Source organism: Enhydra lutris, unplaced genomic scaffold, assembly GCF_002288905.1.
Source record: "Enhydra lutris kenyoni isolate GAN:26980312 unplaced genomic scaffold, ASM228890v2 scaffoldscaffold43, whole genome shotgun sequence".
NCBI lineage: Eukaryota > Metazoa > Chordata > Mammalia > Carnivora > Mustelidae > Enhydra > Enhydra lutris.
In genome coordinates, this window is record NW_019154127.1 from 4,264,145 (window position 1) to 4,292,014 (window position 27,870).

At 44.4% G+C, this 27,870-nt stretch overlaps 1 protein-coding gene across 1 annotated transcript; it reads left to right on the forward strand.

Annotated features, from left to right (window-relative positions):
* The first annotated feature begins 1,974 nt into the window (after positions 1–1,974).
* Positions 1,975–26,377, forward strand: LOC111155707 (interferon alpha and beta receptor subunit 1). The gene is made up of 11 exons (XM_022516024.1): positions 1,975–2,231; positions 6,466–6,589; positions 11,792–11,970; positions 13,893–14,050; positions 14,161–14,299; positions 15,511–15,625; positions 18,120–18,319; positions 18,424–18,581; positions 21,915–22,065; positions 22,958–23,103; positions 24,057–26,377. Exons 1-11 carry the CDS (start codon positions 2,159–2,161, stop codon positions 24,294–24,296), a joined length of 1,683 nt encoding a protein of 560 aa, XP_022371732.1. The 5' UTR covers positions 1,975–2,158; the 3' UTR covers positions 24,297–26,377.
* The last annotated feature ends 1,493 nt before the right edge of the window (positions 26,378–27,870 follow it).

Genomic DNA, 27,870 nt, shown 5'->3' on the forward strand with positions numbered 1-27,870 from the left:
TGCATCTGTTAAAAAAAAAAAAAAAAAAAAAAAAGAACTCTTGCTTCCCTTGGAGTGGGGGAACTGCCAACATATTTTTAAATATTTCAAATGGAAAGTTTCAGTCCATGAAATATTTTGGGCCCATTGCTCTAAATGTAAAAGTACAACCTATTTCAACTAGTTTGCAAGAACAACTTTGGACAGTAGGAAATGGAAATTTTAATTAAAACCTTAAGTCAAGGGGGACCTGGGTGGTTCAGTGGGTTAAAGCGTCTGGCTTTGGCTCAGGTTACTATCCCAGGATCCTGGGATCGCACCCTGTATCCAGCCCCCAATCGGGCTCTCTGCTCAGTGGGGAGCCTGCTTCCTCCTCTCTCTCTGCCTCCCTCTCTGCCTACTTGTGATCTCTCTGTCAAATAAATAAAATCTTAACAAAAAACAAACAAACCTTAAGTCAAAAAGTTGTTGGAAAGTCTTTTAAAAATAAGTATGAGGGCGCCTGGGTGGCTCAGTAGGTTGGGCCGCTGCCTTCGGCTCAGGTCATGATCTCAGGGTCCTGGGATCGAGTCCCGCATCGGGCTCTCTGCTCGGCAGGGAGCCTGCTTCCCTTCCTCTCTCTCTGCCTGCCTCTCTGCCTACTTGTGATCTGTCTGTCAAATAAATAAATAAAATCTTAAAAAAAAAAAAAATAAGTATGATTTAGTAAGTGCAACAAGGAATTTCCTTTTTCCATTTGGACCCACATATTCTCATAGGATATTTTTCCATCTATGACATTGTTAAAACACTGGCAAACCCAATATCAAACCTAAAATTCTTGACTGACAAAGTAATAAGCCAAGGCTTAAGAAAATACGAGGCCTGGAGCACCTTGGTGGCCCAGTCCGGTAAGAGTTTACTCCCGATTTTGGCTCAGGTCATGAGGTCAGAGTCCTGAGATGGAGCCCGTCCATTAGGCTCTGCGCTGTTGAGCCTGCTTTAGATGCTCTCTTCCTGTCTGTCTGCCCCTTCCTCCACACCCCCCCACCCCAACCCTTAACACCTGTTCTGGCTTTCTAAAAATAAAAATAAATAAAAATAATGAGGCCTAACACTGATTATTTACTAAAAATCATTTTTCACTTAAAATGGGTGAATTTCATGGTATATAAATTAAACCTCAAAGTTGTTTATAAGGCAAAATCCAAGGGCATTGTTCTCTACAAATATTCATTTCATCACATAATTGATAATTAATATGGTTTAGTTGTAATTAACAGCTAAGCATGATTATTTCATCTCTCAGCCTCTATATTTTCCGTTTTGCACATTTTAAGAATAGACCATCTATTATCGAAGCGTTTAAATAACGAGTTGAATGGTGGACCCAAATTGTTTACTGTTAAGAGTAAGCGATCAAAACTGCTTAGAGACCGGGGTTCCGGAAACCTTCCCAAGCCCCGACGCTGTCACGACTTTCTCCAAGGGTCCCGTGAGCCCCTCGGCCGGGTCGCTCGAAAACGAGCGCTCGACGCTTCCTGGCTTAACTCTGGGCACCCTTGTCCCTCGATCACAGCGCTCTGCTCACAGAAAACGGCCTGGTCCCCTCGGCAGCTTCCTCCTTCCTGCCTCCCCTAAGCAGGCACCGACACCGCGTCCCACGGCCTCCGCGACCGGGAGGGGGAGAGCGAGAGCCGGCAGCGCCCGATCTCCGCCGCGATCGGAGGGCAGGCGTTGGGTAACCCCACCGCCGCAAGGCCTGAGCCAACAAGCCGCATTCCTGTTTGGGTCAAGGTCTCCTGTTGGGCGTAGCCTTTCCGGAAAGAGAGGGTGGACCGCCGTGGGCGGTCACTGGCGGTAAAAAGGAGGAGCGAGAAGGACAACGGGACAGAACCCCCCCCCCCATTCCAAGTGCGCATGCGCAGACTACTGCCCTCCCACCAGGAGTGCACGGGCGAGCTAAACCCGGAGGGCAGCGCGCGCACGCGAAGGGGAGAAGCTAGCGTGATGGGGACGCGCGTGCGTGGAGAGGCGGGGCGAGTGCGGAAGGGCGGGGCGAGCACGGAGAGGGCGGGGAAGAGAGTGGCGAGGCGGAGTCAGGGGGGTCTCCCTAGCGCCTAGGCTTGCCTCGCGTAGTTCGGTGCTGCGCGAAGTGACCGAGGATGTGACTTTCTTGGCCGGCGGTGGCCCGCGGACCATGCTCGCTCTCCTGGGCGCGACGACCCTGGTGTTGGTCGCTGGGGTGCCGTGGATGCTGCCGGCAGCCGCAGGTGAGCGACGAGGGGTCCAGGCGCAGGCCCGGGGCGGGGCGAGAATCTGGGCGGTGGGGGCGTTGGAACCCTCGGCCCCGGGAGGCTGGCGTGCGGTCCGGGGCACCTCCGTTAGTGCGGGGTCACGGCGCTCAGATCGAAACTCTGGAAGCATTGGTGTTCCAAAGGATCCCTCCACGCCGGTTGCTAGGGGGCCGGCAGACCCGTCCCTGGGCGGGGCACGTCCTCCCCGCCGGCTCTGTGGGCTTCCACCGCAGGGTGCTGGGTGAGCCAGAGCCTTCCTGCCGGCTTTGTTTCTCTTCGATGAAGCCGGTCGCCGGGCTGGAGCCTTAAGTAATACACAAGGCGTCAGCGGCGAATCGTGTTGCTGTTCCTGAAACATTGTCTCAATTTAGGGAAACAGTTATTCAGCCCCACGTGGGAGGGGGATAAAGACTGCAAGAATTTCGCTGCCCTCGGGATTCGTACAGTCTCATAAAAATTAATAATAAAAGAAAAATACGCAAACAAAATAGAGAGGCCGGGACCACCAGGCTAGTTTGCTGCCTTTATTAGTACTTAACGGGGAGGCATCGGGGGAATGGCTACTATTACAAGGTTGACTTCGTAGTGAGGAGGGGTACCCAAAGAGAAAGAGGGACTAGCACCGCAGGGCAGGAATCCAAGGGGTCAGTGAGGCCACCTAGTAGGTCTAAAGTCCTTAATTGTGTGCTTAGAAAACTGTACCCCCATACGGAACAATGGTGTCCTATTTCTCAAACCCACCCATAAATATAATATATATAGTATATGAGTACTATGGTCCTGGTATAATTCGCGGTAATTTCTTTGAAGTCTTTTCTTGAAATTCTTGTATTCAGCTCATCGTGCAGTGATATAAAAAGAACTTCCCCAGAATTTTCACATAAAAGTAGCATTCCAAGAGGATGTTCATTAAGATCCTTATTTTAATCTAAATTAGGGGAGAGCTGCTAAATTAAACTTTATACACAGCTAGCATTTATTGGACTCTTAACTAAGTGCCAGGCAATTCTCTAGGTATTTTAATGGTATAAACTCATTTAGTTTTTAGTACAAATCTACACGCTGTTATGCTCATTTTACCATAGAGCAAACTGAGACACTGAATAGCTTTGGCCATGCAGCTAGCCAGTGGCTGAATGGGAAAGTAAACCCTGGGAACCAGGCTGCAGAGCCCTGGGCTTAAGAGTAGTCTGTTTTCCTAAAGGTTAAACAATTTAAATTCTCAATTCTCCATCAATATTTGTTAAGCGCCTAGTTACCTGTCAGTTAACGAACATACTTTTTTCCTCTATGGAACAGTAAAATGGTCAAAACTCAATAAAATTTTAACCCAAACTAGAGATGCTAATGTTGCTCTCTTCCAAAGTCATTAAAATATTCGTACTTTTAAACCTAGTCAGTTCAGTTCTGCGACCCTAGCCTAAGAAAATTACCCAAAATATGGGAGGAAATTTATTATTTGTATGGACATACGTGTTTGGATTTATGTCAGACTTAAAACGAGTAAATCATTTCTGATCATCCATTAAGAATGTGAAAGGCTGGGGGCGCCTGGGTGGCTCAGTGGGTTAAAGCCTCTGCCTTTGGCTCAGGTCATGATCTCAGGGTCTTGGGATCGAGTCCCACATCGGGCTCTCTGCTCAGCGGGGAGCCTGCTTCCTCCTCTCTCTGACTGCCTCTCTGACTACTTGTGATTTCTCTCTGTCAAATAAATAAAATCTTAAAAAAAAAAAAAAAAAAGAATGTGAAAGGCTGGAAGCAACTCGATTAAGTGCCCATTTATAGATCTTTCACACTACAAAGGTGAAATAGACCGTTTTCAAAAGAATATTGCTTGATCTTCCAAATGCTAAGATGTCCCCAGCTGCAGTGTCTCCATCCTTTAGCAGAAGAAGGATGTAGCCCAGAGGAAATCCTTGTCTCGACCCCATCAAATTTCTTCTCCCTGTCTCAAGGGCCACAGTTAGTGAAATTAGACTAGTCTAGACCAGAGACTACAAACGCCGTCAGATCTTTTGTTGGTTCCTATAAACCCAGTCAACTCCCCTTCGGCTGCATACAATCTATAAAATCCCAATAAATGGGATGAGAATTAAGTTTAGAGGGAGGAGTGGAATAAGGAAAGGTAATGTCCTTTGTGATGAAGTCTCAGAGAAAATAAGTGCAAAAAAGAAAATTGAGGGTGGGGAGACTCGAGGAGCTCCCCAGATTTAAAAAAAGAAAAAAAATTGGAAGATGTTTCCTCAGCTCTTCCCCTTTGGACTTCATACCATATCTCTAGCTGGAGACTAGAGGAGACAGTCCCAATAAAGAAAGTTCTACGTAAGGACTCCTATGGTGGAAAGTCTACCAGAAGTTACCTTGCCTGCCCCGAGGCAGAAGTAAAGGCTAGAAATATTATAGGAACCAGAAATAAATTTGAAAGCTGACCTTTTAGAAATTTTAGCTCCTCTCAGTGAGAGATCAGCGCTTGGTGCTGTTGAAGAAACTTCTGTGAACCCAGCACTGTGCTGAGTCCTCTGAAAAATGCAGATTGAGTAGAGATCCTGCTGTAGAGATCCTGCCCTTAAGGAACTTGGCATCTGAATAGGGATCTGTGTTTAATGCAAGAAGGAATTGGCTTTCTTTTGAAATATCTTCATTCAGCAAGTTTTGAGATCCTACTCGATGTCAGGTACTGTGCTGAGTACATCTGCTTTAGTGTGAAATTGACCGGTGGGGATCCGTAGTCCAGCATGTAATGAAAGAGCAAAGTTAGCGTGAGCCGCAGTGTTAAAGGAAGGTTTTCTGTAAGGAGTCAGACTTGAGCTGGGTCTTGGAGTATTTGGGTAATCAGAGAGGAAGAAAACAGGTTAGAGGGGCCAAAAGGAAAAAAGAAGAAGAAGAGAGGACATCCAAATCAGGGAAGATTCCTACTGGAAGTGTAAGAAGTAATAGATCTCCAGACGGAAGTCCTTAAAAGTAAACGGAAAGGTTCAGGCTCGATATGAACACCTTTCTGAGTTCCTGTAGGGCTTGGCTGACGTGATAAACATTCATGCCTCAGTCTCTCAATTTTGTCATGTGAATATTTGGTTTCTGTGACTGTTACCTTTGAAATCACAGCTGCTCCATTCTGTATCAGAATATATGAAGCATATATACAGGATGTGAAACCAAACTGAGGCCATTAACAGTTGAACCTTGTATCCCTTACATCATTTCTAAGATCAAAGACAAGTATTATGCAGAGACTACTTTTTCTCTCTCTCTTTTTTTTTTTAACCTGAATTGCTAAAAAATGCCAGCTGTCATCTGAGCTTTCAGCAAGTTGTAATCTTTTTGCTGGTGGAAGGTCTTTTTTTTTTTTTCTTTCCAGCATGATGAGTGTAGTCTTTAGTCCCCTTCACCCATTTCCCCCATCCCCCCACCCCCTCCCCTCTGGTGACCTTCAGTTTGTTCTCTAGAGTTAGGAGTGTGTTTCTTGGTTTGCCTCTCTCTTTTTTTTTCCTTTGCTTATTTGTTTTGTTTCTTAAATTCCACATATAAGTGAGATCATATGGTGTTTGTCTTTCTCTGACTTACTTGACTTAGCATAATACTCTATAGTTCCATCCATGTTGTCGCAAATGGCAAGATTTCATTCTTTTTATGGCTGAATAATATTCCATTATATATGTGTGTGCACGTATGTGTATGATATATATATCATACATATACATATACATATCATACATATCGTATATATATATATCATATACATATACATATATATATATATGTATATGACATATTTTCTTTATCCATTCACCAGTCAGTGGACATTTGGGCTGCTTCAATAACTTGGCTGTTGTAAATAATGCTGCTGTAAATGTAGGGGTGCATGTATCCCTTCGAATTAGTGTTTTTGTACTTTTTCGGGTAAAGAGACTTCCAATTAAAAGATCAACACTGATTTTCTTTCTTTATTTTTTCCAGCTTTATTGAGATATATATGATATATAAGGCTTCCTTTTTATAGATTAAAACACCTCAACCTTTTTCTGGCTCTCTCAAATACGGAGATTAAATACATAATTAGCAGCCTCCATGTGCTGAGAGCAACTGTTGGGATTTTTTTGGATTTTTTTAAAATGCTTTGTTGTATTTGAAATGAAAGGGAGAGTAATATTTTTAAGAATAGCTACAGTGTATATGTAACTGTCTTCTTCCTTGTTGCCTTGATTTCTAGGAGGAACAAATCTAAAATCTCCTCAAAATGTTGAAGTCTGCATCATTGATGATACCTTTATCCTGAGGTGGAACAGGAGCAGTCCGTCTGTCAGGAATGTGACTTTTTCAGCAGATTATCAAATGTACGTGACTGTAATGATTGCTTTGCAAGAATTGCCGGAATAATTTTGAAAATTGTAACACCATCATTTATTTCTCAGATTCGGGAACCAGTTGTTTTTTCCATCTTTGAGAGAAATTTTGTGTCTACATAATGTTTACAACTTCCTTTCTACAAACAGAGACTTAGTTCAGTTCATCTTTGGGTGGTGCCCAAGAAAGATTTGAGGGATGAGGATAGCAGACAGCTTCCATAGACCACAGCCCTACCTTCTCTCTTTGAGATGCACCACCTTCTTTGAGTATAAATTAGGCTCTAAACTAGAACATGTCTTGAGGATATGGAAGAGTACCCCAAAAGCTCTATCCAGGGTCTTGAGATAGGCCCCGCAGTTCTCCTAGGGTCAGGCTTTTTCATTATCCCCATCATATACATTGTTTTAATTTAGATAAAATTTATTAGCATCCGTATATAGGATCCTGCCTTTCCACAGACTCTGTTTCTGGAGTTTCTGCCTTCTCCCCAGCGCTCACATTCTACCTCATAGCTGCCAAGAGGTTGGGCAGGCGGGAAGTTGCCGAAGAAAGGATTCCAGAAGGAACGCAGCCCAGGAAGTACAGTACCTTGCTTTGGGTGTCAGAGCTCTGTGTTCTAACTCTGATCCCTGCCCAAGAAAGAGCGGCCAGTAATGGGGCAGTGAAGAAACAGGGTGTGGGAACCCCAGAACCAGGATCCCCACTTCAACCACGGCCCCAGCACTCAGTTCTCCAGCTGATGGTTAACAGAACTGTGAGATTAATTTCCTCTCACAGCTTTAGTCATTTGTGTGTGTGTGTGTGTGTGCATGTGTGTGTGTACGTAAATGTGTGTACACATACACAAACATGGATACATACATCGATGGTTTTTCTCGGAATTAATCATTTAAGAATTTTTATCTTGAGAGATTTTCTTTAAATTGAACTTCGAGTTTTGCCCATTTCATTCTTTGCTTTAGTTCAGAATTTTCTATTAAACAACTATTTTAGGTATAACAGGTTGCTTCAGATACTCTTTTTAAAGTTGCCCTTTTAGGGACGCCTGGGTGGCTCAGTTGGTTGGGTGTCTGCCTTTGGCTCAGGTCCTGATCCTGGAGTTCCGGGATCGAGCCTCGTGTGGGGCTCCCTGTTCAGTGGGGAGTCAGCTGCTCCCTCTTTATCTGTGCCTCCCCCCACCAGCTCTTGTTGTCTCTCTCTCTCTCAAATAAATAAATAAATGAAATCTTTTTTAAAAAATAAATGAAGTCGCCCTTTTAGTCAAGAGCATAGATTGTGCCCTCGTATTGTTCCTTCACACGTTCTGTTGTCGATACTAAATTCTCCAGTCCGTGATAGCCTGCCTTTCATCCTTTCGTTCTGACTTCAGCATCACATGCATTATTTCAGTATGTTCTCATTCTGGTCTCTTCTACCAGCTTTATAAATAATTGCCCTATAAAGATATGCCAGACTACAAGTTTAGGGAGACAGTATAGCGATAGTATGGTGTGCTGGGGACTTGGGCCAGGCTGCTTGGAGGCAAAGCTGTCCCATGCTGTATATGCTTTCCCTGTTTCCTTGTCTGTTAAGTCGTGATAAAAACTAACGTGACCATGTGGAACTTATCCTCCAAACCAAGATCTTTTTGAGTTAAAAGGGCCAGTTAATTTTATGTTTTTTTATTTTTTTTTAAGATTTTTATTTATTTATTTGACAGAGATCACAAGTAGGCAAAGAGGCAGGCAGAGAGAGAGGAAGGGAAGCAGGCTCTCTGCTGAGCAGAGAGCCCGACGTGGGGCTCGATCCCAGGACCCTGGGATCATGACCTGGGCCGAAGGCAGAGGCTTTAACCCACTGAGCCACCCAGGTGCCCCGGGCCAGTTAATTTTAAATAAGCTGGAGCAACAACTTAAACCGGGGCCACCCCAGGCACACTGGGATGGGACACCACCCTGCCCCTCCCCCCACCGTAATAAGGTGTCTAACTTAGAAGGCTGTAGAAGTGTAGAACAATTGTTGGTTTATTTACGATTTTATTTACAATTTTATTTATTGATTTGAAAGAGAGAGGGAGAGCACAGAAGAGAGAGAGAAACACTCCTCGCTGGGCAGGGAGCCCTATATTGGGCTGGATCCCACAATCCTGAGATCATGATCCAAGCCGAAGGCAGACACTTAACCCACTGAGCCACCCAGCCACCCTGAAGCATGTAAAGTATGAAAAGTGCTCAGAACAGTGGCATGGAGTAAGTGATCAATGGAAGTATAGTTAATAGCAGTAAACAACTATCTTTTAATTAAAAAAAAATTTTTTTTGAGACAGAAAATGTGAGTGGGGGTGGGTCAGAGGGAAGGAAAGAAAGAGAGAGAGAGAATCTCAAGCAGGATCCATGCCTAGTGGAACTGAACATGGGGCTCCATCTCAGGATCCTGAGATCGTGACCTGAGCCAAAATCAAGGGTTGAACACTTAACTGACTTGAGCCACCCAGGCGCCCCTTACTGTAGCGTTTCTCCAAAAGTAGGACAGATGCCACGGGTGATAAATGATACAGAGACACACAAATAAGCTGTTGGGATTCCAATGACTGTAGAACACATGCTAAGACATCGGTGTTAGTGACCTATATCCAAAATTTTGTTATGATGTGTGTAGTGTTAGTATTCAGTCTTCCATCCAGTAAAGATTGTGTGCCTTGTATGCTAAACACTCTCCTGGGTACTTAGAATATATGGGCGAATAGGAAAGGCAAAGATGGCATGTGATTGTATTATGGCACGGGTTTTACAAAATGAATTTTCTATCAGTTACTTCATTGTCTTCAAATCATGTTGTGTTCTGATCTAAATACTTTATATGATAAAGCTGGGTTTGGTTGTTTTTTTTTGTTTTTTGGTTTGTTTTTTTTTAAGATTTTATTTATTTATTTGACAGAGAGAGATCACAGTAGGCAGAGAGGCAGGCAGAGAGAGAGAGAGAGAGAGAGAGAGGAGGAAGCAGGCTCCCTGCCGAGCAGAGAGCCCAATGCGGGGCTCGATCCCAGGACCCTGAGATCATGACCTGAGCTGAAGGCAGAGGCTTAACCCACTGAGCCACCCAGGTGCCCTGTTTTTGGGGGTTTTTTTAAAGGCTAATATAAAAGCAATTGCCATTGCAGTAGCTCCCTCGTAATACAAAAACACTGGAGTCAAGCATGCTTCTGCACCTCCTGGAACAGGAAAGATGGAGGGGAAGAGGGCGAGTGGATTGGAACCTTGTCAGGACTTAGGTTTACAATTTTTATAAAGTTTTCTGTTGTTTGTTTGTTTTTTAAGATTTTATTTTTTATTTATTTGACAGAGAGACACAGCTAGAGAGGGAGCACAAACAGGGGGAGTGGGAGAGGGAGAAGCAGGCTTTCTGCTGAGCAGGGAGCCCGATGCGGGGCTTGATCCCAGGACCCTGGCATCATGACCTGAGCCGGAGGCAGACGCTTAACGACTGAGACACCCAGGTGTCCCTAAAGTTTTCTGTGTCTAATAAGGGATTCTGGCTTTTTAACACAGGTTCTGATGTGGAGGGGTTTCTCAGGAATGGTATCATTAAATGCCAACTCTGGCCTCACAGCTCAGAGAAGTAGAAAGGGAAACTGTCCAGGAATAAAGTTTCCCACATACCAGTGTATATTTTCAGTAATTTTTTTAAATATTTCCTTTTTGAAAAATGAGATGGACTTATATTTGGGCAGCTCAGAAATGATGTGGCTATATCATTCCTAAAGTCTTTTATCTTAAATTTAAAAAGTTAAAATTTTTCAAAAGTCTATAGGGGTGCCTGGGGGGCTCAGTCATTAAGCATCTACCTTCGGCTCAGGTCATGATCCCAGGGTCCTGGGATCAAGCTCCGCATCAGGCTCCCTGCTCAGCAGGAAGCCTGCTTCTCCCTCTCCCGCCTCCCCCCCCCCCCTTGTGTTACCTCTCTCTCAAACAAATAAAATCTTTCAAAAAAAAATAAATAAAATGAAAATTTATCCCTCCCTCCTCTGCCCCCTTTCCCTCCGTAAAGCTTGTGCTAGAAACTATAAATCAGTCTTGACAGAAATGCCTTGTCAGAGGAGAGTTTCTCTGCCTGGTTTAAGGTCGACAGGGCTTCACATGGGCAAAAATTCCAGAACCTAACTAAGTTTGTTTTCAGTCTCACCTTCCCATCAACCTCCTGGTGGGGGAGAGGGGGGGCAGAGTGACATGTGGCAACATGTCCTTTCTTGATTTCTTCATGTGTTTGAAGAATCTAATATCGATAAGTTCTGCTTTTTAATGGACTAAACAAGGAACTCGTCGGTGTATATAAATAAACACTTTAAGTTCTTCATTTCTAGTGATGGAGTAGGAAGATTTATGACAGAGGACAAGCAGAAGGGACGGTTTGGTTTTGATGAAGGCAGAGGAAATTCTGCAACCCTGCTGATTTCTGAGGCCTTTCTTTGGTCTGGTAAACCCAGTCAGAAAAGTTCCAGAGGGGATCCTCAGATCCAGTCACCAAGTTTTCAGTGAGGAAAAGATCCAGAAATACGGAGGAGTTGGCCCGAAATCACACAGCTGTTTTTTTTGTTTTTTTGTCTTTTTGGTTTTTTGTTTTTTTAAAGATTATTTATTTATTTGACAGACAGAAATCACAAGTAGGCAGAGAGGCAGACAGAGAGAGAGGAGGAAGCAGGCTCCCTGCCAAGCAGAGAGCCCGAGCCGGATGTGGGACTCGATCCCAGGACCCTGGGATCATGACCTGAGCCAAAGGCAGAGGCTCAACACCGTGAGCCACCCAGGTGCCCCCACACAGCTGTTTTTAACAAAGCGGACACTTAAGTCTACTCTTGGTGCCTTCTAGGTTATTTCTTTCTCTGCTTCTTTGAAATCCTAACGCAGCCCGTCACAGAATTACAGAACTGTGTGAAAAAATTAACCGTCAGAATGATTCCACTTTCTAAATAATAACTTGGTACATACGTGCTGGGCAAGAGTGCCATGTTGCCACTAAAATGTTCACAGGCCATTAACTCAAACAGAGTAACTACTTAGCCTAGTAGTTTCTAGTTTTAGTAAACAGTAGTCATAATAGTGGTTATACCAGTAGTTAGAATAGTTAAGAGTTTTAGTGAACAGAAACTGTGTTTGACTCTTTTGTATTCATATATTTTCTTCTTCATTCATCTCCTTTTTCTAATCTCAAAGACTTGAAAATGGCGCTTGGCTCCAATTGCCTGGCTGTCAGTCTGTGGCCAGTACCGAATGCAACTTTTCTTCAGTCAAGCTCAATGTTTATGAAGAAATTAAACTGCGAATAAGAGCAGAGGAGGGCAACAACACTTCTCCGTGGCGTTATGTTGACTCATTCACACTGTTTGAAAAAGGTAAGAAGTTGCCCACCGAACTACAGGCTGTTCCTCCTGAGCTACTCTTGTCACAGCTCACTTCCCAAGACTGTTTCTGTGTGACTGTGTAACATCTCCTGTTAAAAAAAAAAAAAAAAAGGCCAGACTGTTTTCATGATAATTCTAAGACTTATCCGCCCCTTCCTTTCCATTCTGTCTTGGGTGTACACTGGAATTTTCCAGAGGCTGATGGGTGACAGGGAGACCGACCGACTGACTTGCAGAAGCGAGCGGAAGATACATCTGTCTTCTTGGTGAAGCCAGACATTAATGAAACTGGAACAAGATGTGACACAGCTCCACTCTTCTCGCCATGTCTGTTTTGGGAAATGTTCTTTTTTTAGAACAAATATCTGTCACAGTGCAATGGGTTTACCACTATTAACTCTTCATGAATTAATATTTGAAAATATCAGTTTTCAGGTTTAATATGCTAAATAATGAAAGACATAATCTCTATAAACAAAAACTCACTTGGACCCTCAGTTTCTTTGAGTGTGAAGGGCTCCTGAGACCGAAACAGTTGGGAACCCCGGCCCTCTGTCAGAACTCCCGAGAAGAATGATGTCTGGCCCTCTCTGCGCTTCTCTGCCCACCACTGTCTCTGCAGCCCTGTGCCCTCAAACTCTGTTCCTCCTCGCTGCCCAGAAACCACTCTTGTCAAGAACCCTGGTGACTTCCTCAGTGCCCAATGAGTTCCCAGTCTCTTCTGGCTCAGTTCCTGTGTACCACCACGGAGATCACTTGAAACCTTCTACTTCTGGATCTCCAGGGCCCTGTTCCCTGCCCGCTCTCCTCCTGCCATCCATCTCTCCTTTGCCCCTTTCTCCTGCCTCCCAGACCTTTCAGTGCTGGACTGCTGAGGGGCTGGGTTGTCGTCCATCTTCTCTTTCCACACTCGGTCCACTGGGAATCTTATGGCTTTTAAGCCCATCTGTGTGCTCTTGAGAAAAGCCCAGACTTACATCTCCAGCCCCATCCTTCCCCTTGCCTTTACACTGTATCACCAGCTCTCTTTCCACAAACATCTTTGCTTGGGCGTCCAGTCATCTGGTCAACCAAAGCTCTTGATTTCCTCCTCAAAACATGCTCTTCTGGCAGATTTTTCCATCCCCACTATGGTCAGCACCTGTTTCAGTTGCTCAGGGCAAGAGCCTTTGAGTCATCTTTGGCATTGCTTTTCCTCACGCCCTGCATCCGGTCTGTCAGAACATTCTGAATGATCGATCTTCATCCCGAAGCAGATCCCTCATCGCGTCCACCACTGCGACCGGCCTTCACTAAGCTGCTCTCTCTTGAGTTACTGTGGTAGCTTCTTCCCAGCCTTCCTGTTTCCTCATGCCTCAGCTAAGATGATCTTTCCAAAATGTAAATCCCAGCCTGGCACTCCTCCAATCTCAGGCCTCCAGCAACCTCCCGAAGCTAACTGCCGAGCTCTTCCTTTGTCATCTGGCTTCTAGCTGCTTCTCTGATCTCATTTTCAGCCACTCAGCTACCCGAGCCTCCTTGTTGCCTCTTGAAAATGTGAAGCCCATTCCCACCTTGGAGGCTCAGCCTGGAATATTCCTTCCCTAGATAATTTGCCTGACTGACTCCCTCAACATTATCTGGGCCTTAGCTCAAGTGTTGCAGAGAGAGTTTCCTGACTGACTTATCTGAACCAGGTCTTGCCACCGTCTTCTCTCCCTCTGTGTTACTTCATCTTTCCTTACAGCACACACGACATTACATGCATTTGTCTGGGGATTTTGGCCATATTCCCCCGCTCGAGTATAAGCTCCATGAGGGACTTAAGTGTGACTAATGCCAGGTACATAGGACGTGATGAGAATTATTTGCTGAATGAACATTTCGACCCTGTATTAATGAAGTTATATAGTAAACGTGTTCTTTTTTTACAGCTCAAATTGGTCCCCCAAAAGTACACTTAGAAGCCGAAGATAAGGCAATAATCATCAACATCTCCCCACCTGGAACAAAAGATGGTGGCATGTGGGCTTCTGATAGCTCAGGCTTCATCTACAGCTTAGACATCTGGAAGAATTCTTCAAGTGGAGAAGTGAGCATTCTTTTTACCTCTGTTCAGTGTGAGAGAAAAAGGAACTGAATGTGTTCAAAATACTGACCTTAGACTTTTTTAAAGAGCAGACTTCTATTTTTTTATTATAGAGAAAGACTAAAACTGTGTACTCCAGAGATAAAATTTATGAACTCTCACCAGAGACCACCTACTGTTTAAAAGTTAAAGCAAGACTTTTGCCAAGAAAAACTGGTGCCTATAGTCCCGTGTATTGTATAAAGACCACAGGTAAGGAGGAAGTTATATTTTAGATTCAGTAAATGTATATACAGAGGGGCACCCTATTCATTCTGGCAGTTTTCCTCCTGGTTGCTAAGTGTATATGATAATAGATACTAAAACAAAAATATTACAGCATTTACATAAGCAAAAAAAAAAAAAAGTCACAGTAACTGGGATTTTTTTGTCTTAAGTAAACAGTAATGAAAGTTCTGTCTAAACGTCTAAATATTTTTCTCATGACAAGAACTATTTTTTCGGGGCGCCTGGGTGGCTCAGTGGGTTAAAGCATCTGCCTTCAGCTCAGGTCATGATCCCAGGGTCCTGGGATCGAGCCCCAAATCGGGCTCTCTGCTCAGTGGGGAGCCTGCTTCCCTCTCTCTCTCTGCCTGCCTCTCTGCCTACTTGTGATCTCTTTCTGTCAAATAAATAAATAAAAATCTTAAAAAAATAAATTTAAAAAAACAACTATTTTTTCTTCACAATCCACAAAAGGGAGAAAGTAGTTGCTCAAGGAGCAGTTAGTCTTCCAAAAAGTGCCCCATCACGTTCTTCTAAATAGCTACATACTATCACCTTGTGTGAACAGACATCAGTTGTAACTCCCTTAGCTGTTACCTCCTGATAACATGTAAGCCTTTTCTTTTCTTTCCCATGCTGTTAAGCTGTTAAGTATTCTTACCATGGGGACACCTGGGTGGCTCAGTCAGTTAAGCGTCTGCCTTCGGCTTAGGTCATAATCTCAGGTTCCTGGGATCAGGTCCTACATCAGGCTCCTTGCTCAGTGAGGAGCCTGCTTCTCCCTCTCCCTCTGTGGCTCCCCCTGCTTGTGTGCTCGCTCTCTCTGTCTCACAAAAAAAGAATAAATAAAATCTTAAAAAGAAAATTCTTACCATGTATCTCTCTCTCAAATAAATAAATCTTTTTAAAAAGCAGGGGGGAGGGGGGCACCTGGGTGGCTCAGTTCTGTTAGGCATCTGCCTTTGGCTCAGGTCATGATCCCTGGGTCCTGGGATCGAGTCCCGCATCGAGCTCCCCACTTAGGGGGAAGCCTACTCCTCCTTTTCCCTCTGCCCCTCCACCTCGCGCTCTCTCAAATAATAAATAAGTAAATCATTTTTTAAAAATTACTTAATTTGGTACTCATGGTACCCTTCGTACCATGTCTTATCTCACTAAAGTAACAATGTTTGCTTCTCTGTGTATTTTTTGTCTTCTAGTTGAAAATAAACTGCCTCCACCAGAAAATATTCGAGTTGATGCTAAAAATCAAACCTATATTCTTAAATGGGATTACGCGCAGGAAAATGTGACTTTTCACGCTCAGTGGCTCCAGTAAGTTCTATTCCATGAGTTTCCTTTCGCTCAATTTATGATGATTCCTTTCCTGCCGCTTCAGCCCCCCCTGCAGCTCCAGGCACTGGGGCAGACTGCTTGGGATGATTCTATCATTTTGGAAATGGGATATTTAATTCTGGTCCCTGCTCTGCGGTTGACTGGATGACCCTGAGCTAATCCCTTCATCTCTTCCGGCCTTGGTCTCTTCATTTGTTGTAATATGGGCATATTTAATAACATCTCGTGTACTTACTGGTGCTTTTTTTTTTTTTTTTTTATGTGCTCCTCGCTGCATGTCTTATTTCCCGAATCTGGAATCCTTGCCATGTGACCCTGACCTTTTCCTCAGAGCTCACTTGTTCCCCGAGTCCTAGGAATGATCTCAGTCCAGTCTGTCTTACTCATTTAGAATCAGCCTTCCCATTTTCTTGACAGTGTTAGTGGTTTTGACAGATTTTTTTTTAGGGATCACGTCAGTGGGAAATGAAGAAAGTGGCACAGCACTGTGTTCTAGCCGACTATGAGTCAGGTCCAAGAAGCACATTTTGTTCCATGTTGGCTGGCAAGTTGTAGGGGATAAAGAAGGAAAACCAGCAAAAGGAGGAGCAGGTTGTGGGGAGGAAGGGGACAGGTAAGCAAGCTCCCTTGAGAGCAGAGGAGTAGAGGGACCAGAGGCAAGTATAGCAGGGGCAGGAAAGGGAGAGTGTGAGGAGGGAGAGAAGCAGGAAGTGATCTGAGGGCAAAGGGAAGGGAGGACCCCTCTGGTGAACTCTCCCATCCTTCCGTCCTTCCGTGTTAGTCATGCAGTGGGAGCGCGTCCCTGCACTGCAGGCCCTTTGACCCTGCCTGACCCGGAAACTGGGCGGTCATCTTGCCTTGAGACTTGAGAGGGCTGGGGTTTCCGGTGGCCGGTCTCGAAGTCTCTTGGGAGCACTCAGGCACACTGTAGGGAGCGCCGAAGGGAGGGCGAAGGCACGGCAGTGCAGCACGTGGTTCCTGGAATCCAAAGCAGATAGCTGAGGTGTCATAGTGACGGTGGTTTGGGGCCGAGGAGTGGTCTGCAAATGATGAGGGTGACAGAAATCGAAAATGGAAAGGTGGTTGGGGCCGGAGAGACCCAAGGAGCCATGTGGAGAGAGACAAGACGTGAACAAGGCCTTCTTCATTCGTGAATCGTGTATTTTAAAATTTGACACAAGAGGGCACGTTAGGCAGAGCTACAGCACGAGGGAAGCGCAGGCGACAAACAGATTGAAAATCAGGTTAAGGTCAGAGGTAGGGGGTGTTCCTGCTCTGTAACAAATCACCACAGATTTAATAACAGCTTCAAGAGTGCTCTTATCCGCCAGTGACTTCTGGTCAGGGGACCAGGCCTGGCTTGGCTGGGCCCTCTGCTCAGGGTGTCACAAGGACTCTTGGAGCCCATCCAGAATGTTGCCTACCACGTGGGAGAAGGCCTGCCTTGAGAACAGTTGACTGTTGGGGCAGGGGAGAGCAATGAGAGAGAAAACCGAATACGCAGGATAGGGTGAGATGAGGCTTAGCCTCAGACTGTCCTGTAGGCCTTTGGGTGCCATTCAGAATTTCACATCGAGGGGCAGGTGACATGAAGTGTGTGTTCAAGGAGGGGAAGATCTCCGCGTTGTATGTGGACCACAGAGACGCCAAAGGCGGGAGAACCAGTTGGGAGGCTGTTGGAGTCGCAGACTTGAACTGGGTTGCTTTGAGCTGCTGGTTTCTGAGTAATTTACTTGACCTCTCCAAGCCCCGTTAATGTCCATGTTCTGTGTAGACTTGCTCTTACCACACTGTGGCTGAATCTCCATTTTAACACTCATGCTGCTTTCCAGAAGGAAAAAAAAAAGCCTTATTTGTAGCGCTTGCCAGTTTTCATACCGTAAATACACCTACCATGGTCCCTTTCAGCATGATGTCACTGACCGTGGCATTGGGAAGAAATGCACAGGAGGACCCCGTTACAGAGTATTTCCACCATAGAGATACAATAGACGTAAATAGCTTTGAGCACAGATAATAAAACGTAGTGAAATAACCAGGACAAAATGAGTTTGGGTCCAGTTTGTCCCCTGTGCTGCTGACCTGCCAGCTATAAATTTAAAAAAAAAAAAAGTTTTGAGTATTTTTATTTTTAATGCAACCTGTTTATCTGTAAGTCGATGTACTTTATTTTGTAATAATGGCTTTTAATAACTGGCTAGCACCCTTTGGGAAAATTCAGGGGTGGTTCTTGTGGGCTGGCTTGGGTCGGCTTTGGTGCAACAGCGCCCCCTTCTTGTCACACCCCAGAGCAAGGGCTCTGGTTCTCTTTGTGGTGGTGTATGCTGGTCTCTTACACTGTAGTGTGAGTTTCCTGAAGGTGGCGACTGTTCCCTTCTGTGACCTTAACCCCGAACAGTATCTAGCATGTTCTAGGTATTTCTTAAATATTCATTGAATGACTATGTTTGTAATATTTTTTTTGTCTTAAAAGTGCCTATTTAAAAAAGATTCCTGGGGACAATTCAGGTAAATGGAAACAAATACCAAACTGCAAAAATATCCGAACTACGCAGTGTGTCTTTCCCAAAAATACTTTCCATAAAGGAATTTACCTTATCCGTGTTCAAGCATCGGATGGAAATACCACATCGGTTTGGTCTCACGAAGAAAAATTTGATACTCAATTACAAAGTAAGCCAGTAGCTTTTACTTCGGATTGTGCTTCTCTGATTTCGTACAGAGTCTTAACATTGTTTTTCCGAGTTGAACGTTGTGTCTGTACACTTTTTTCCCAGTTACCCTGTTTCCTCCGGTCATTACCATGAAATCCACTAACAATGCTTCCCTGCGGGTCTATATCAGCGCTCCAGAAGAGTCGGAAAATAAACCTGTGAACCATCTTTACCCGCTAATTTATGAAATTGTATTTTGGGAAAACACTTCAAATGCTGAGGTAAAAACAAAAAAACAAAAACAAAAACTGTGATGTAAGTCTATAATGTAGGGTTGTAACTAGGATTTGGGGAAGCAAAGCTTGAAGTTGAAATTTTAGGGAGATTTTTAAACTTGGGACTGTGAGTAACTCCGATACTTACAACAAGAAGAGTATTAGCATCTTTCCCTGTTTATGGCTTAGTTATAGATCACCTGCCTCTGGGCATCCTGGTATGTTGTTAACATTCGGATCCCTGCACCTGTTACTACTCAAATCAAAATCTCTTGGGTGGAACTCGGGAATCTGCGTTTTTAGCATGATTCCTGGGCATTCATCTAAACCAGAGTTTCTCAGCACTGGCAGCGTTCAGACTGGATAAGTCTTCATTGTGGGAGCTGTCTTGTGCGTTGTAGGATGCTTACCCTGCTGGTGGCCAATAGCACTGCCTCCCCATGGTGACAACCACAACACCTCCAGACTTTGCCAGATATCCCCTGGGGGCAGGGTACCTCCGAGGGGGCAAAAGAATCTCAGATGGTCTGGTGGTTTGTGGCCCTCCGAGAGGAAAGCGTGCCTCCAGAGTTCAGGTTTGCTGCACAAAATCCTGTTGCTAACAGTTCAGTTTCATGGCAGGGAAAGGATTTGAAAACAGTCCTCTAAAAAGGCTCCTCAGCAGGGGCAGTCATGGAAAAAAGAGTCAAGAAACAGGTTTTTAAACACTAATACTCAAGGGGTGCCTGTGGGTTAAGCCTCTGCCTTCAGCTCAGGTCATGATCTCAGGGTCCTGGGATCGAGTCCCGCATCGGGCTCTCTGCTCAGCAGGGAGCCTGCTTCTCCCTCTCTCTCTGCCTGCCTCTCTGCCTACTTGTGATCTCTCTCTCTCTTTGTCAAATAAGTAAATAAAATATTAAATAAATAAATAAATAATAAAACACTAATACTCAAAAAACACAGACAAAGGCAGTACACAACATTGGATAACCCACATGATTCTAGATCTCTTTTCCCTACGGAATTGCAATCAAGGAATCGACCTTGAAAAGTCTGGTGGAGTCGAGTTGGGTAGATAAATTTTGTAACCTGACTTTATTTTCTGTTGGAAATCTAAGAAAAGTATAATGACTTGGCCACTTTCCTTTTAACTGTGTGAACACACTGTAACCGAAGCATAGTTTAGCCCACTGAGAGTTATAGTCGGTTCTCAGTTGTCCCTACACCAGGGGAACCTCTGTTTGTGTCTCAAGCCATCAAATTGTGTAACCTTAGGCAGGATGCTTTTCCTCTCTGAGATTTTGTTTCCTCTTCTCTAAAGTGGCAGTAATCATAGTAACTCCATTTTTTTTTTTAAAGGATGTGTATGAGGTTTAAAATGAGGTAACGGTGCCTGGGTGGCTCAGTTGTTAGGCATCTGCCTTCGGCTCAGGTCATGGTCCCAGGGTCCTGGGATCGAGTCCCGCATTGGGCTCTCTGCTTCTCCTTCTCCTCCTGCTTATGTTCCCTCCCTGCCTGTAAGATTAATTAATTAGTTAATTAATAAATAAAATTTAACCATAAAAGAAAATAAATAAAGCAAAAATAAATAAATAGAATAATGAAATAAAATAAATAAAATGTGAGGAGCACCTGGCTGGCTCAGTCGGTAGAGCGTGCAGCTCTTGATATCAGGGCTGTGGGTTCAAGCCCCACGTTTTATGTAGAGATTACTTAAAATTTTTTTTGAAAGTCTTAAAATGTAACATAGGAAAACACTTAGCACATCAATTTAACAAATAGATAGTAGAGATTAAATAATTTCATTTGCTGGCTTATCCTGACAGTAATCACAGTCCTAATAGCAGCTCACATTTACTAGAAGCTGTTACGTACCAGGTACTGTGGTAATTTACGTGAATTGTCTCAGTCATTCTTCAAAACGATCCTGCCAGACTGCCTGATGGATCAAGTCGGTTAGCAGACACTTGGGACAGAGAATCTCTTAGTGCTTCCCTTACACTGGGCTGTCAGCGGTACAACGTGGGCGGTTGTGATGCGAGGACGGTTCAGCTTGGCTCTGGGGCTTCTCTGCATGCTGCACGTGGTTTCTGGTCTGAGGAGGACGAGGGACGTGGGGAGGACCCACAGCCTCAGTACGGGCTCCACAGTCAGTCCGGACACGCGTGAGTGGGAAAAAAATCAATGGGTTTTGAGCCACAGGATATTTTGTTATAGTACATGACATCACGTGACGTTATTTTGTTGCATTATTTTTGTTGTTGTTATACAGTATTGTTGTGGCATAGCTGACTACTGCAGGGAGCAGCAGTAATTGTCCTCATTTTACGGATCTGAAAATAGGGCCAAGAAAAAAATGAAACAACTTGCCTGAGGCCACATAGCTATAGGCGATACCATAATACAGGCAATTTAAGGTCCGAGCCCCCCCTCCTAACTACCCCTGCCCCCGAGCAGAGGAAATACAGTGACATTTAAACCAAGCCGACAGGTATTATAAATTTAGAGCTGTCTTAAGAATATGTCATATTCCGGGGCGCCTGGGTGGCTCAGTGGTTTAAGCCTCTGCCTTCAGCTCAGGTCATGATCTCAGGGTCCTGGGATCGAGCCCCACGTCTGGCTCACTGCTCAGCAGGGAGCCTGCTTCCCCCTCTCTCTGCCTGCTTCTCTGCCTGCTTGTGATCTCTCTCTCTGTGAAATAAATAAATAAAATCTTAAAAAAAAAAAAAAAGAATATGTCATATTCCTTTTTGGAAGCAGCATTTTTTTTTTAAAGATTTTATTTATTTGACAGAGAGAAATCACAAGTAGGCAAAGAGGCAGGCAGAGAGAGAGGGGAGGAAGCAGGCTCCCCGCAGGGCAGAGAGCCCGACTCAGGGCTCAATCCCAGGACCCTGCTGGGATCATGACCTGAGCCGAAGGCAGAGGCTTTAACCCACTGAGCCACCCAGGCGCCCCGGAAGCAGCATTTTTAAGTTTGACTTGGGTTGTAACATGTGGTCCAAAACGAATGTATATATATTTTTTTTAAGACTTTATTTATTTATTTGACAGACAAATCACAAGGAGGCAGAGAGACAGGCAGAGAGAGAGGAGGAAGCAGGCTCCCCAGTGAACAGAGAGCCTGATATGGGGCTCGATCCCAGGACCCTGGGATCATGACCTGAGCCGAAGGCAGAGGCTTAACCCACTGAGCCACCTAGGCGCCCCCAAATGTATATTTCTTAAACATACACCGGCTAAGTGGTTGGGAGAGGCCAATCTTCGACTGAATCTCTAGAGAATTTAGGAAATCGACATTCCCTATCTTATTTCATAAGGTGACTAAATGTTATCAATGATCTGCTTATTTTCTTATAGAGAAAAATTCTAGAGAAAAGAACTGATTTTACTTTTCCTCAATTGAAACCACTGACTGTATATTGCGTCAAAGCCCGAGCACTCATTCAGGATGAAAGGTGGAATAAAAGCAGTGTTTTTAGTGATATTGTGTGCGAGAAAACAAAACCAGGTCAGAATCTTTCATTATCTCTCTCTCTCTTTTTTTTTTAATGTAAGTGGACTTTTAAAAAATAATTCAATTCACTGAAAATTGTAAAGTATTTCCTTATTACTACACAAGTATAAAGAGAATACTTTCTTCATGAGCTACATGAATCAAAAGTAGACCTTTGGGCTAAGCCTTGCAGTTTTAGAAAATATTTTAATGCGTAGTCCAGTGTTTTTTAATGCTTTATATAGTTCATCCAGTATGCATGTAATTAATTGCCTTTAAAAATTACTCTTTAACATTTAAAAAGACTATTTTTAGGTGTTTTGTTTTGCATAGTTCTTAAGGTAACTATCATGGGAGAATCACTTCATTAGTTCAGTTGTGAGTTTTGGTCCATGGGAATGGTCAGGTCCCATCTTGTATTTTACAGTTTCCATTGTTGGCTTGTAGATGCTGATTAGTCACGGAATGGTATTAATTATGCTACCTCTGTATCACAGAAGGACTCGAGAGCACTTTGCACGATGGGAGCTTAATGTCAACATTGCATCCTTCACCTTGCCAGGCCATTCTTTAAATGGAAATGCATTACCTAAAAAAAGGGGTGAAAGGCTTTCATGTGGCTGGCTCAGTTGGTAAACATGGGACTCTTGATCTTAGGGTCACAAGTTCGAGTCCCATGTTGGGCATGGAGCCTACTTATAAATAGAGAGAGGCATAAAGGGAAAGCATTGCCTACAACTGTTGTATGCTCCATGTTACCAGAAATATTTCTAAGGGTATATCATATCATAGAATTTTCTATTTCCTTTCACATAGCTACATTTCATCCATGTAAACCGTCAGCATTGTTAACATATTTGTGTGTTGAGATCTATGTTGTTGCTAAATATCACTTACTTATTTTTAGGAAACACTTCCAAAACCTGGCTCATAGCTGGAGTTTGTGCTGCGCTGTTTTCCATCCCGGTTGTCATCTATGTCATGAAACTTCTCTTTCGATGTATCAGTTATGTGTTCTTTCCATCAAGTAAACCTCCTTCCACTATAGATGAGGTATGTGACTTTTGTCAGTGGGTGAATTTTTCTTAAAATGAATGGGAAATATATTTTATTTCCATGCAACATATGCATTTTCTTGATAGCCAGAAAACAATACAGACTAGGATATTTTCTTCACTTTCAGTAAATTGGCCGTAGAAACAGTCATTTAATATCAAATAACGTGGACTAGTAAGGTTTGTCCTTAATCTCATAGTTTTCTTCAGTTTGGCTATGTTGGCACTTGTTTTATCATGGAAAAGCTGGGTATCCACCCAAAGCCTACTGCACCCTCATCAGTGCGCCCTGTGGGTGACATCACAGAAAATGAAATAACAGAACATGAGCCTCCTTTCAGGACACCTCACAGGCTCCTGTTCGACCCCACCGTGAGGTTGGCATATCTAATGAAAGCACTAAATGACAAAGACCTGAGCCCAGGACCAAGCCTGGGGATGGCATGGCCACATGGGGTGGGGGTTCAGGCTGCCTGACTTGAGAGTTTCGCTTGGAGCCCCAGCTTTGGAGCTGGCGAGACCCGAAGGGGAATTATTGATTAACTATGATATGTTTGCACCTGTTAATTCTGTAAACTTAAGCAGATCCATTAAGAGAACTTGAGCAAGTGCTTTTATGCTGTTGAGTTTCAAAAGAAACTGTCCACAGTCCCAGTGCACCCCCCTTTCCTTCCTCTCCCATGCTCTCCGGCACCCTGTGCTCCCTCTTGGGTCCTTTACATGTACCTGCCCCAAGACAGTGCCAAGAGGCACGGGACCTCACTAGTGAGGGGTTTATTCTAAACGTCAGTTAGCAGTTTCTAGACTCCGAACTGGTTTTTAATGTTTATGCATATAAACCAGTACCACTGGTTTTCTCGGGAGCAGATTTAAGAAGCTGATGCCGCTGGAACTAAAAACTTTTATATTTTAAATAATTTTGTTCCTGTTCTTCCCCTTTCTTTAAATTAGTATTTCTCTGAGCAACCGCTCCGGAACCTCCTCCTTTTCACTTCCGAGGAACTGACGGAAAGATGTTTTATAATTGAAAACACAAACACTATCACGGCAGTAGAAGAGACTAACCAAACTGATGGAGAGCACAAAAAATACAGTTCCCAAACCAGTCAGGATTCGGGGAACTATTCTAATGAAGATGAAAGCACTGGAAGCAAATTCAGCGAAGAGTTCCTGCATCAGGAAACCGAGTGACCAGAAGCAAGTTCTAGAATGCTCGGGAGTTCTGGGGGAGCCGTGCTCAAAGCCTGGGCTCCTGCTCCCCTCAGTAACTGTGCAGTGGGTACCTGCTCGTTTGAGAAGGAGGACGTCTTCGGGTCACCGGTCCAAAAATATAGGCAAACACTTACCTCTTGGACAGAAGTTTTCTCTATTCCTTCCCGTGGGCAGAGCCTTGAAAGACCTGTCTGACGAAATGAGTGAAATCCAGAAAACGTTCTCTAGTGACATCTCAAGTTCCATTGTGCTAACGGCTTGTGGCAAAGCACACATGGTCACTGTGTCCCTGTCAGTGACACTGTCACCGTGTGCCTGTGGCTGCCCGTGTCGCCGACTTATCCTCTGTTCTCAGTGTTACACACCATTAAGGATTTATCTGGAAGTATTTTCGATACTTTTGACACTGAAGCCTAAGCCCTTGGGAAATTTCTTTCGCAAAGCTGGATACCACGACCACTGGCTTTCTGTAAAATAGCTTCCTCTGGAAAACATCTGCAGGTGACGGAAATGTGATCCATACAATTTTCAGGGGAACCCTATCCATGTGTCCCCAAAACCTTGGCTCTTACATCACAGTCACCTCTCCCTTCTGTGGTTTAGGATTCACACCAGGTCATCCTTTCCTGAACACTAATACTTCCTGGCTCACAACCTAATTCCCAACCTAGTAGAACAGTAGCAGCTTCTGATGCGAATTTGCAGTCAATGAAGTGACAGAAAGGGACAACTGTCTAATTAGAGAAGCTGTTATTAGGATATTTTAAGGTAAGGGAGTATGTAGAAGTTGCTCACGGTGTTTGCAGGAAGCCTTGGGACCAGAAAATGCTCCTGACAGAACAGAGTAAGAAGCAGAATCATTCGGTAGGAGGAAAGCAGGTGATGTTCATGAAAAATAAGAGAAATGCATCTAATCCGCTTTAATTATTAACATGCTATGGGGTTGCTCATGGTTGTCTTGGGGGTTTTTTCCCTTTCTCAGTTTTATTGAGATGTAATTGATGTGTAAGTTATCTGTGTCCTGTTTTGAACCCGGCCCTTTTCTGTGGGTGTCCCTTCTCCTCTGCTTACATGCACTCAGGAAAGGGAAGGTTCACTATCACGGTAAGGAAGAAAATGTAACTGGGAGGAAAACCTAAGTTTAAGAATTACATGATGTTTTTCCAAGACCATCTGGGGTGTATTCTTAGGAGACCCTTCATAGGAATCAGTCTAGGGACTTTGGCAGCCTCCCAAGGGAAGGGAGACGGAGGCACACACTACGCTGGGACGTACGCGACCAAAGGCCAGTATTATTTCTGATGTCGTCCCTGCTGATGTCCCACGTTCAGCTGTGGGGGAGAAGAGATGGAAGGCAGCTGCTCTGGGACAGCTCCCCCTCGGCATCGCCACAGCTCCACGGAGCACACCGCGTGCTTTGCTGGACCCGCAGCCCTGGCTTCTGACAGAGCGTAGCGGGGATCTGGGAGTGGACCCTGATGTGGGTCACATCCCATTAGGATAGCCATAAAGTACTTGCTGGTAGAGATTCTAATTCGAAAATTAGAAACGCTGCTCAGAGCTATGAACTTTAGAATCTGACCAGAAATTTACAACCTATAAAGTTATTTTTTAAATAAAGAGTCTGTATCTTTTCCCCCACATGTGACCTTAAAAAGCAGCCCTGGTTTGCTCTTAACGAATTCTACGTACAGAAACCTTCCTTCCTCCCCTGTCCTTCCTGCGACTTCTCGACATGTTATGTTTGGTTTTTGTCTGGTGTCTGTCTGCCCCCCTCAGAGACTGGAAGGTCTCTCAGCACAAGGACTTTCTTTTATTCATTGCCGTATCCCCAGTATCCACAGCAGTGCAGGGCCTCGCTCATGGACGGTGCGTGGAAAATTATTATCGAATGTGTGAAATCCACGAATGCTTCTGACTGTTGTCTGTATGTTGGTTGAGTTGGGGAAGGACATAACCACGTGTCCAGTGTTTCTTTGCGGTAAACTTGTACTTATGTTTTTGTTTTAAACCCTATTGCCATGAACAATTTTCTGTAATAAACGCTAGAGCCAGAAGTCTTTGATTTTGTTGTTGTCACGCTTAGACCTGATAAATTTTCATGGAGAAAAGCCGCTACAACCCACGCCTTCACGAGATACTCGCGGCAGAGGGGACGGATGCCCAGGCCCAACATTGCAATGTCCAGCGTTGGGTAACCACAGCTCCCGGACAAGGAGCTCATTCACTTGCTTTTCGCCTTTTCACAACTTCAACTTAAGACTTGGAGGGAGCACAGCCCTGATTAAGTGAGTTTGTAATGGCATCGCAAACTCTGCAATCCTGAACTAAACTTCCTGCTTTTTACAAATCCGTCTTCTCAGAATACACTCAAACTTCTTTTTTTTTTTTAAATATTTTATTTATTTATTTGACAGACAGAGATCACAAGTAGGCAAAGAGGCAGGCAGAGAGAGAGGAGGAAGCAGGCTCCCCGCTGAGCAGAGAGCCCGACGCGGGGCTCGATCCCAGGACCCTGGGACCATGACCTGAGCCGAAAGCAGAGGCTTTAACCCACTGAGCCACCCAGGCGCCCCTACACTCAAACTTCTAAGGATACTCCCCAATCCCACGTGTAAACGGATTCCTCCTGCCATCTGGACAGGTTTTTGTTTTTTTGTTCCTTGAAGATTTATTTATTTATTTTAGAGCAAAAGCAAGGGGAGGGGCGGCGGTAGAGAACGGAGAATGGGGGAGCACGGAGCCCAGTGCAGGGCTCGATCTCATGACCCATGAGATCATGACCTGAGCTGAAACCAAGTCAGACCCCTCACCCCCCTGAGCTACCCAGGCGCCCCTATCTGGACACGTGTACTCTGATGTTGAACACAATTGATACTCAGGCTGGGGACCCTTCAATGATCTGTTTTTAATAAGCTTCCTCAAATTTTCTTTCTCAAAAGGAACAAGGAAGCGAATGCTAATAAATACATCTCTGACACCCACGGACTGCCCTGTCACTTAACCAGTACCAGTAACACCCAGTTTCTTATCACTACATTTTTTCTTGGGTGTAGGTGACCAGATTCAAGGTATGGGGACCGCATAAATACATGTGGGTATTTGTCATGTGATATTTATATTGATGGAGGAAAACTAGGACTATTTTTTTTCCGTCACCCGAGAGGAAAACGTCAAGAAGAGAGAATTTGATGGTTTTCCTGCAAAAAATACACCAGTTTCCTACCTTTCATGAAGCCCGTCCCATGTGGGACTCACATTCTAGCAGAGGGTATCTTGTGGATGAAGTAAAAGTGATGAAGTAAAAGTGATGAGGAAGAAAGAAAAATTGGTGGAGTAGATAGTCTGGCTTAGAAAAAACAGGTTTGGGCGCCTGGGTGGCTCAGTGGTTAAAGCCTCTGCCTTCGGCTCAGGTCATGATCTCAGGGTCCTGGGATCGAGTCCCGCATCGGGCTCTCTGCTCAGCGGGGAGCCTGCCTCCTCCTCCTGTCTCTCTCTGCCTGCCTCTCTGCCTACTTGTGATCTGTCTGTCAAATAAATTTAAAATATATAT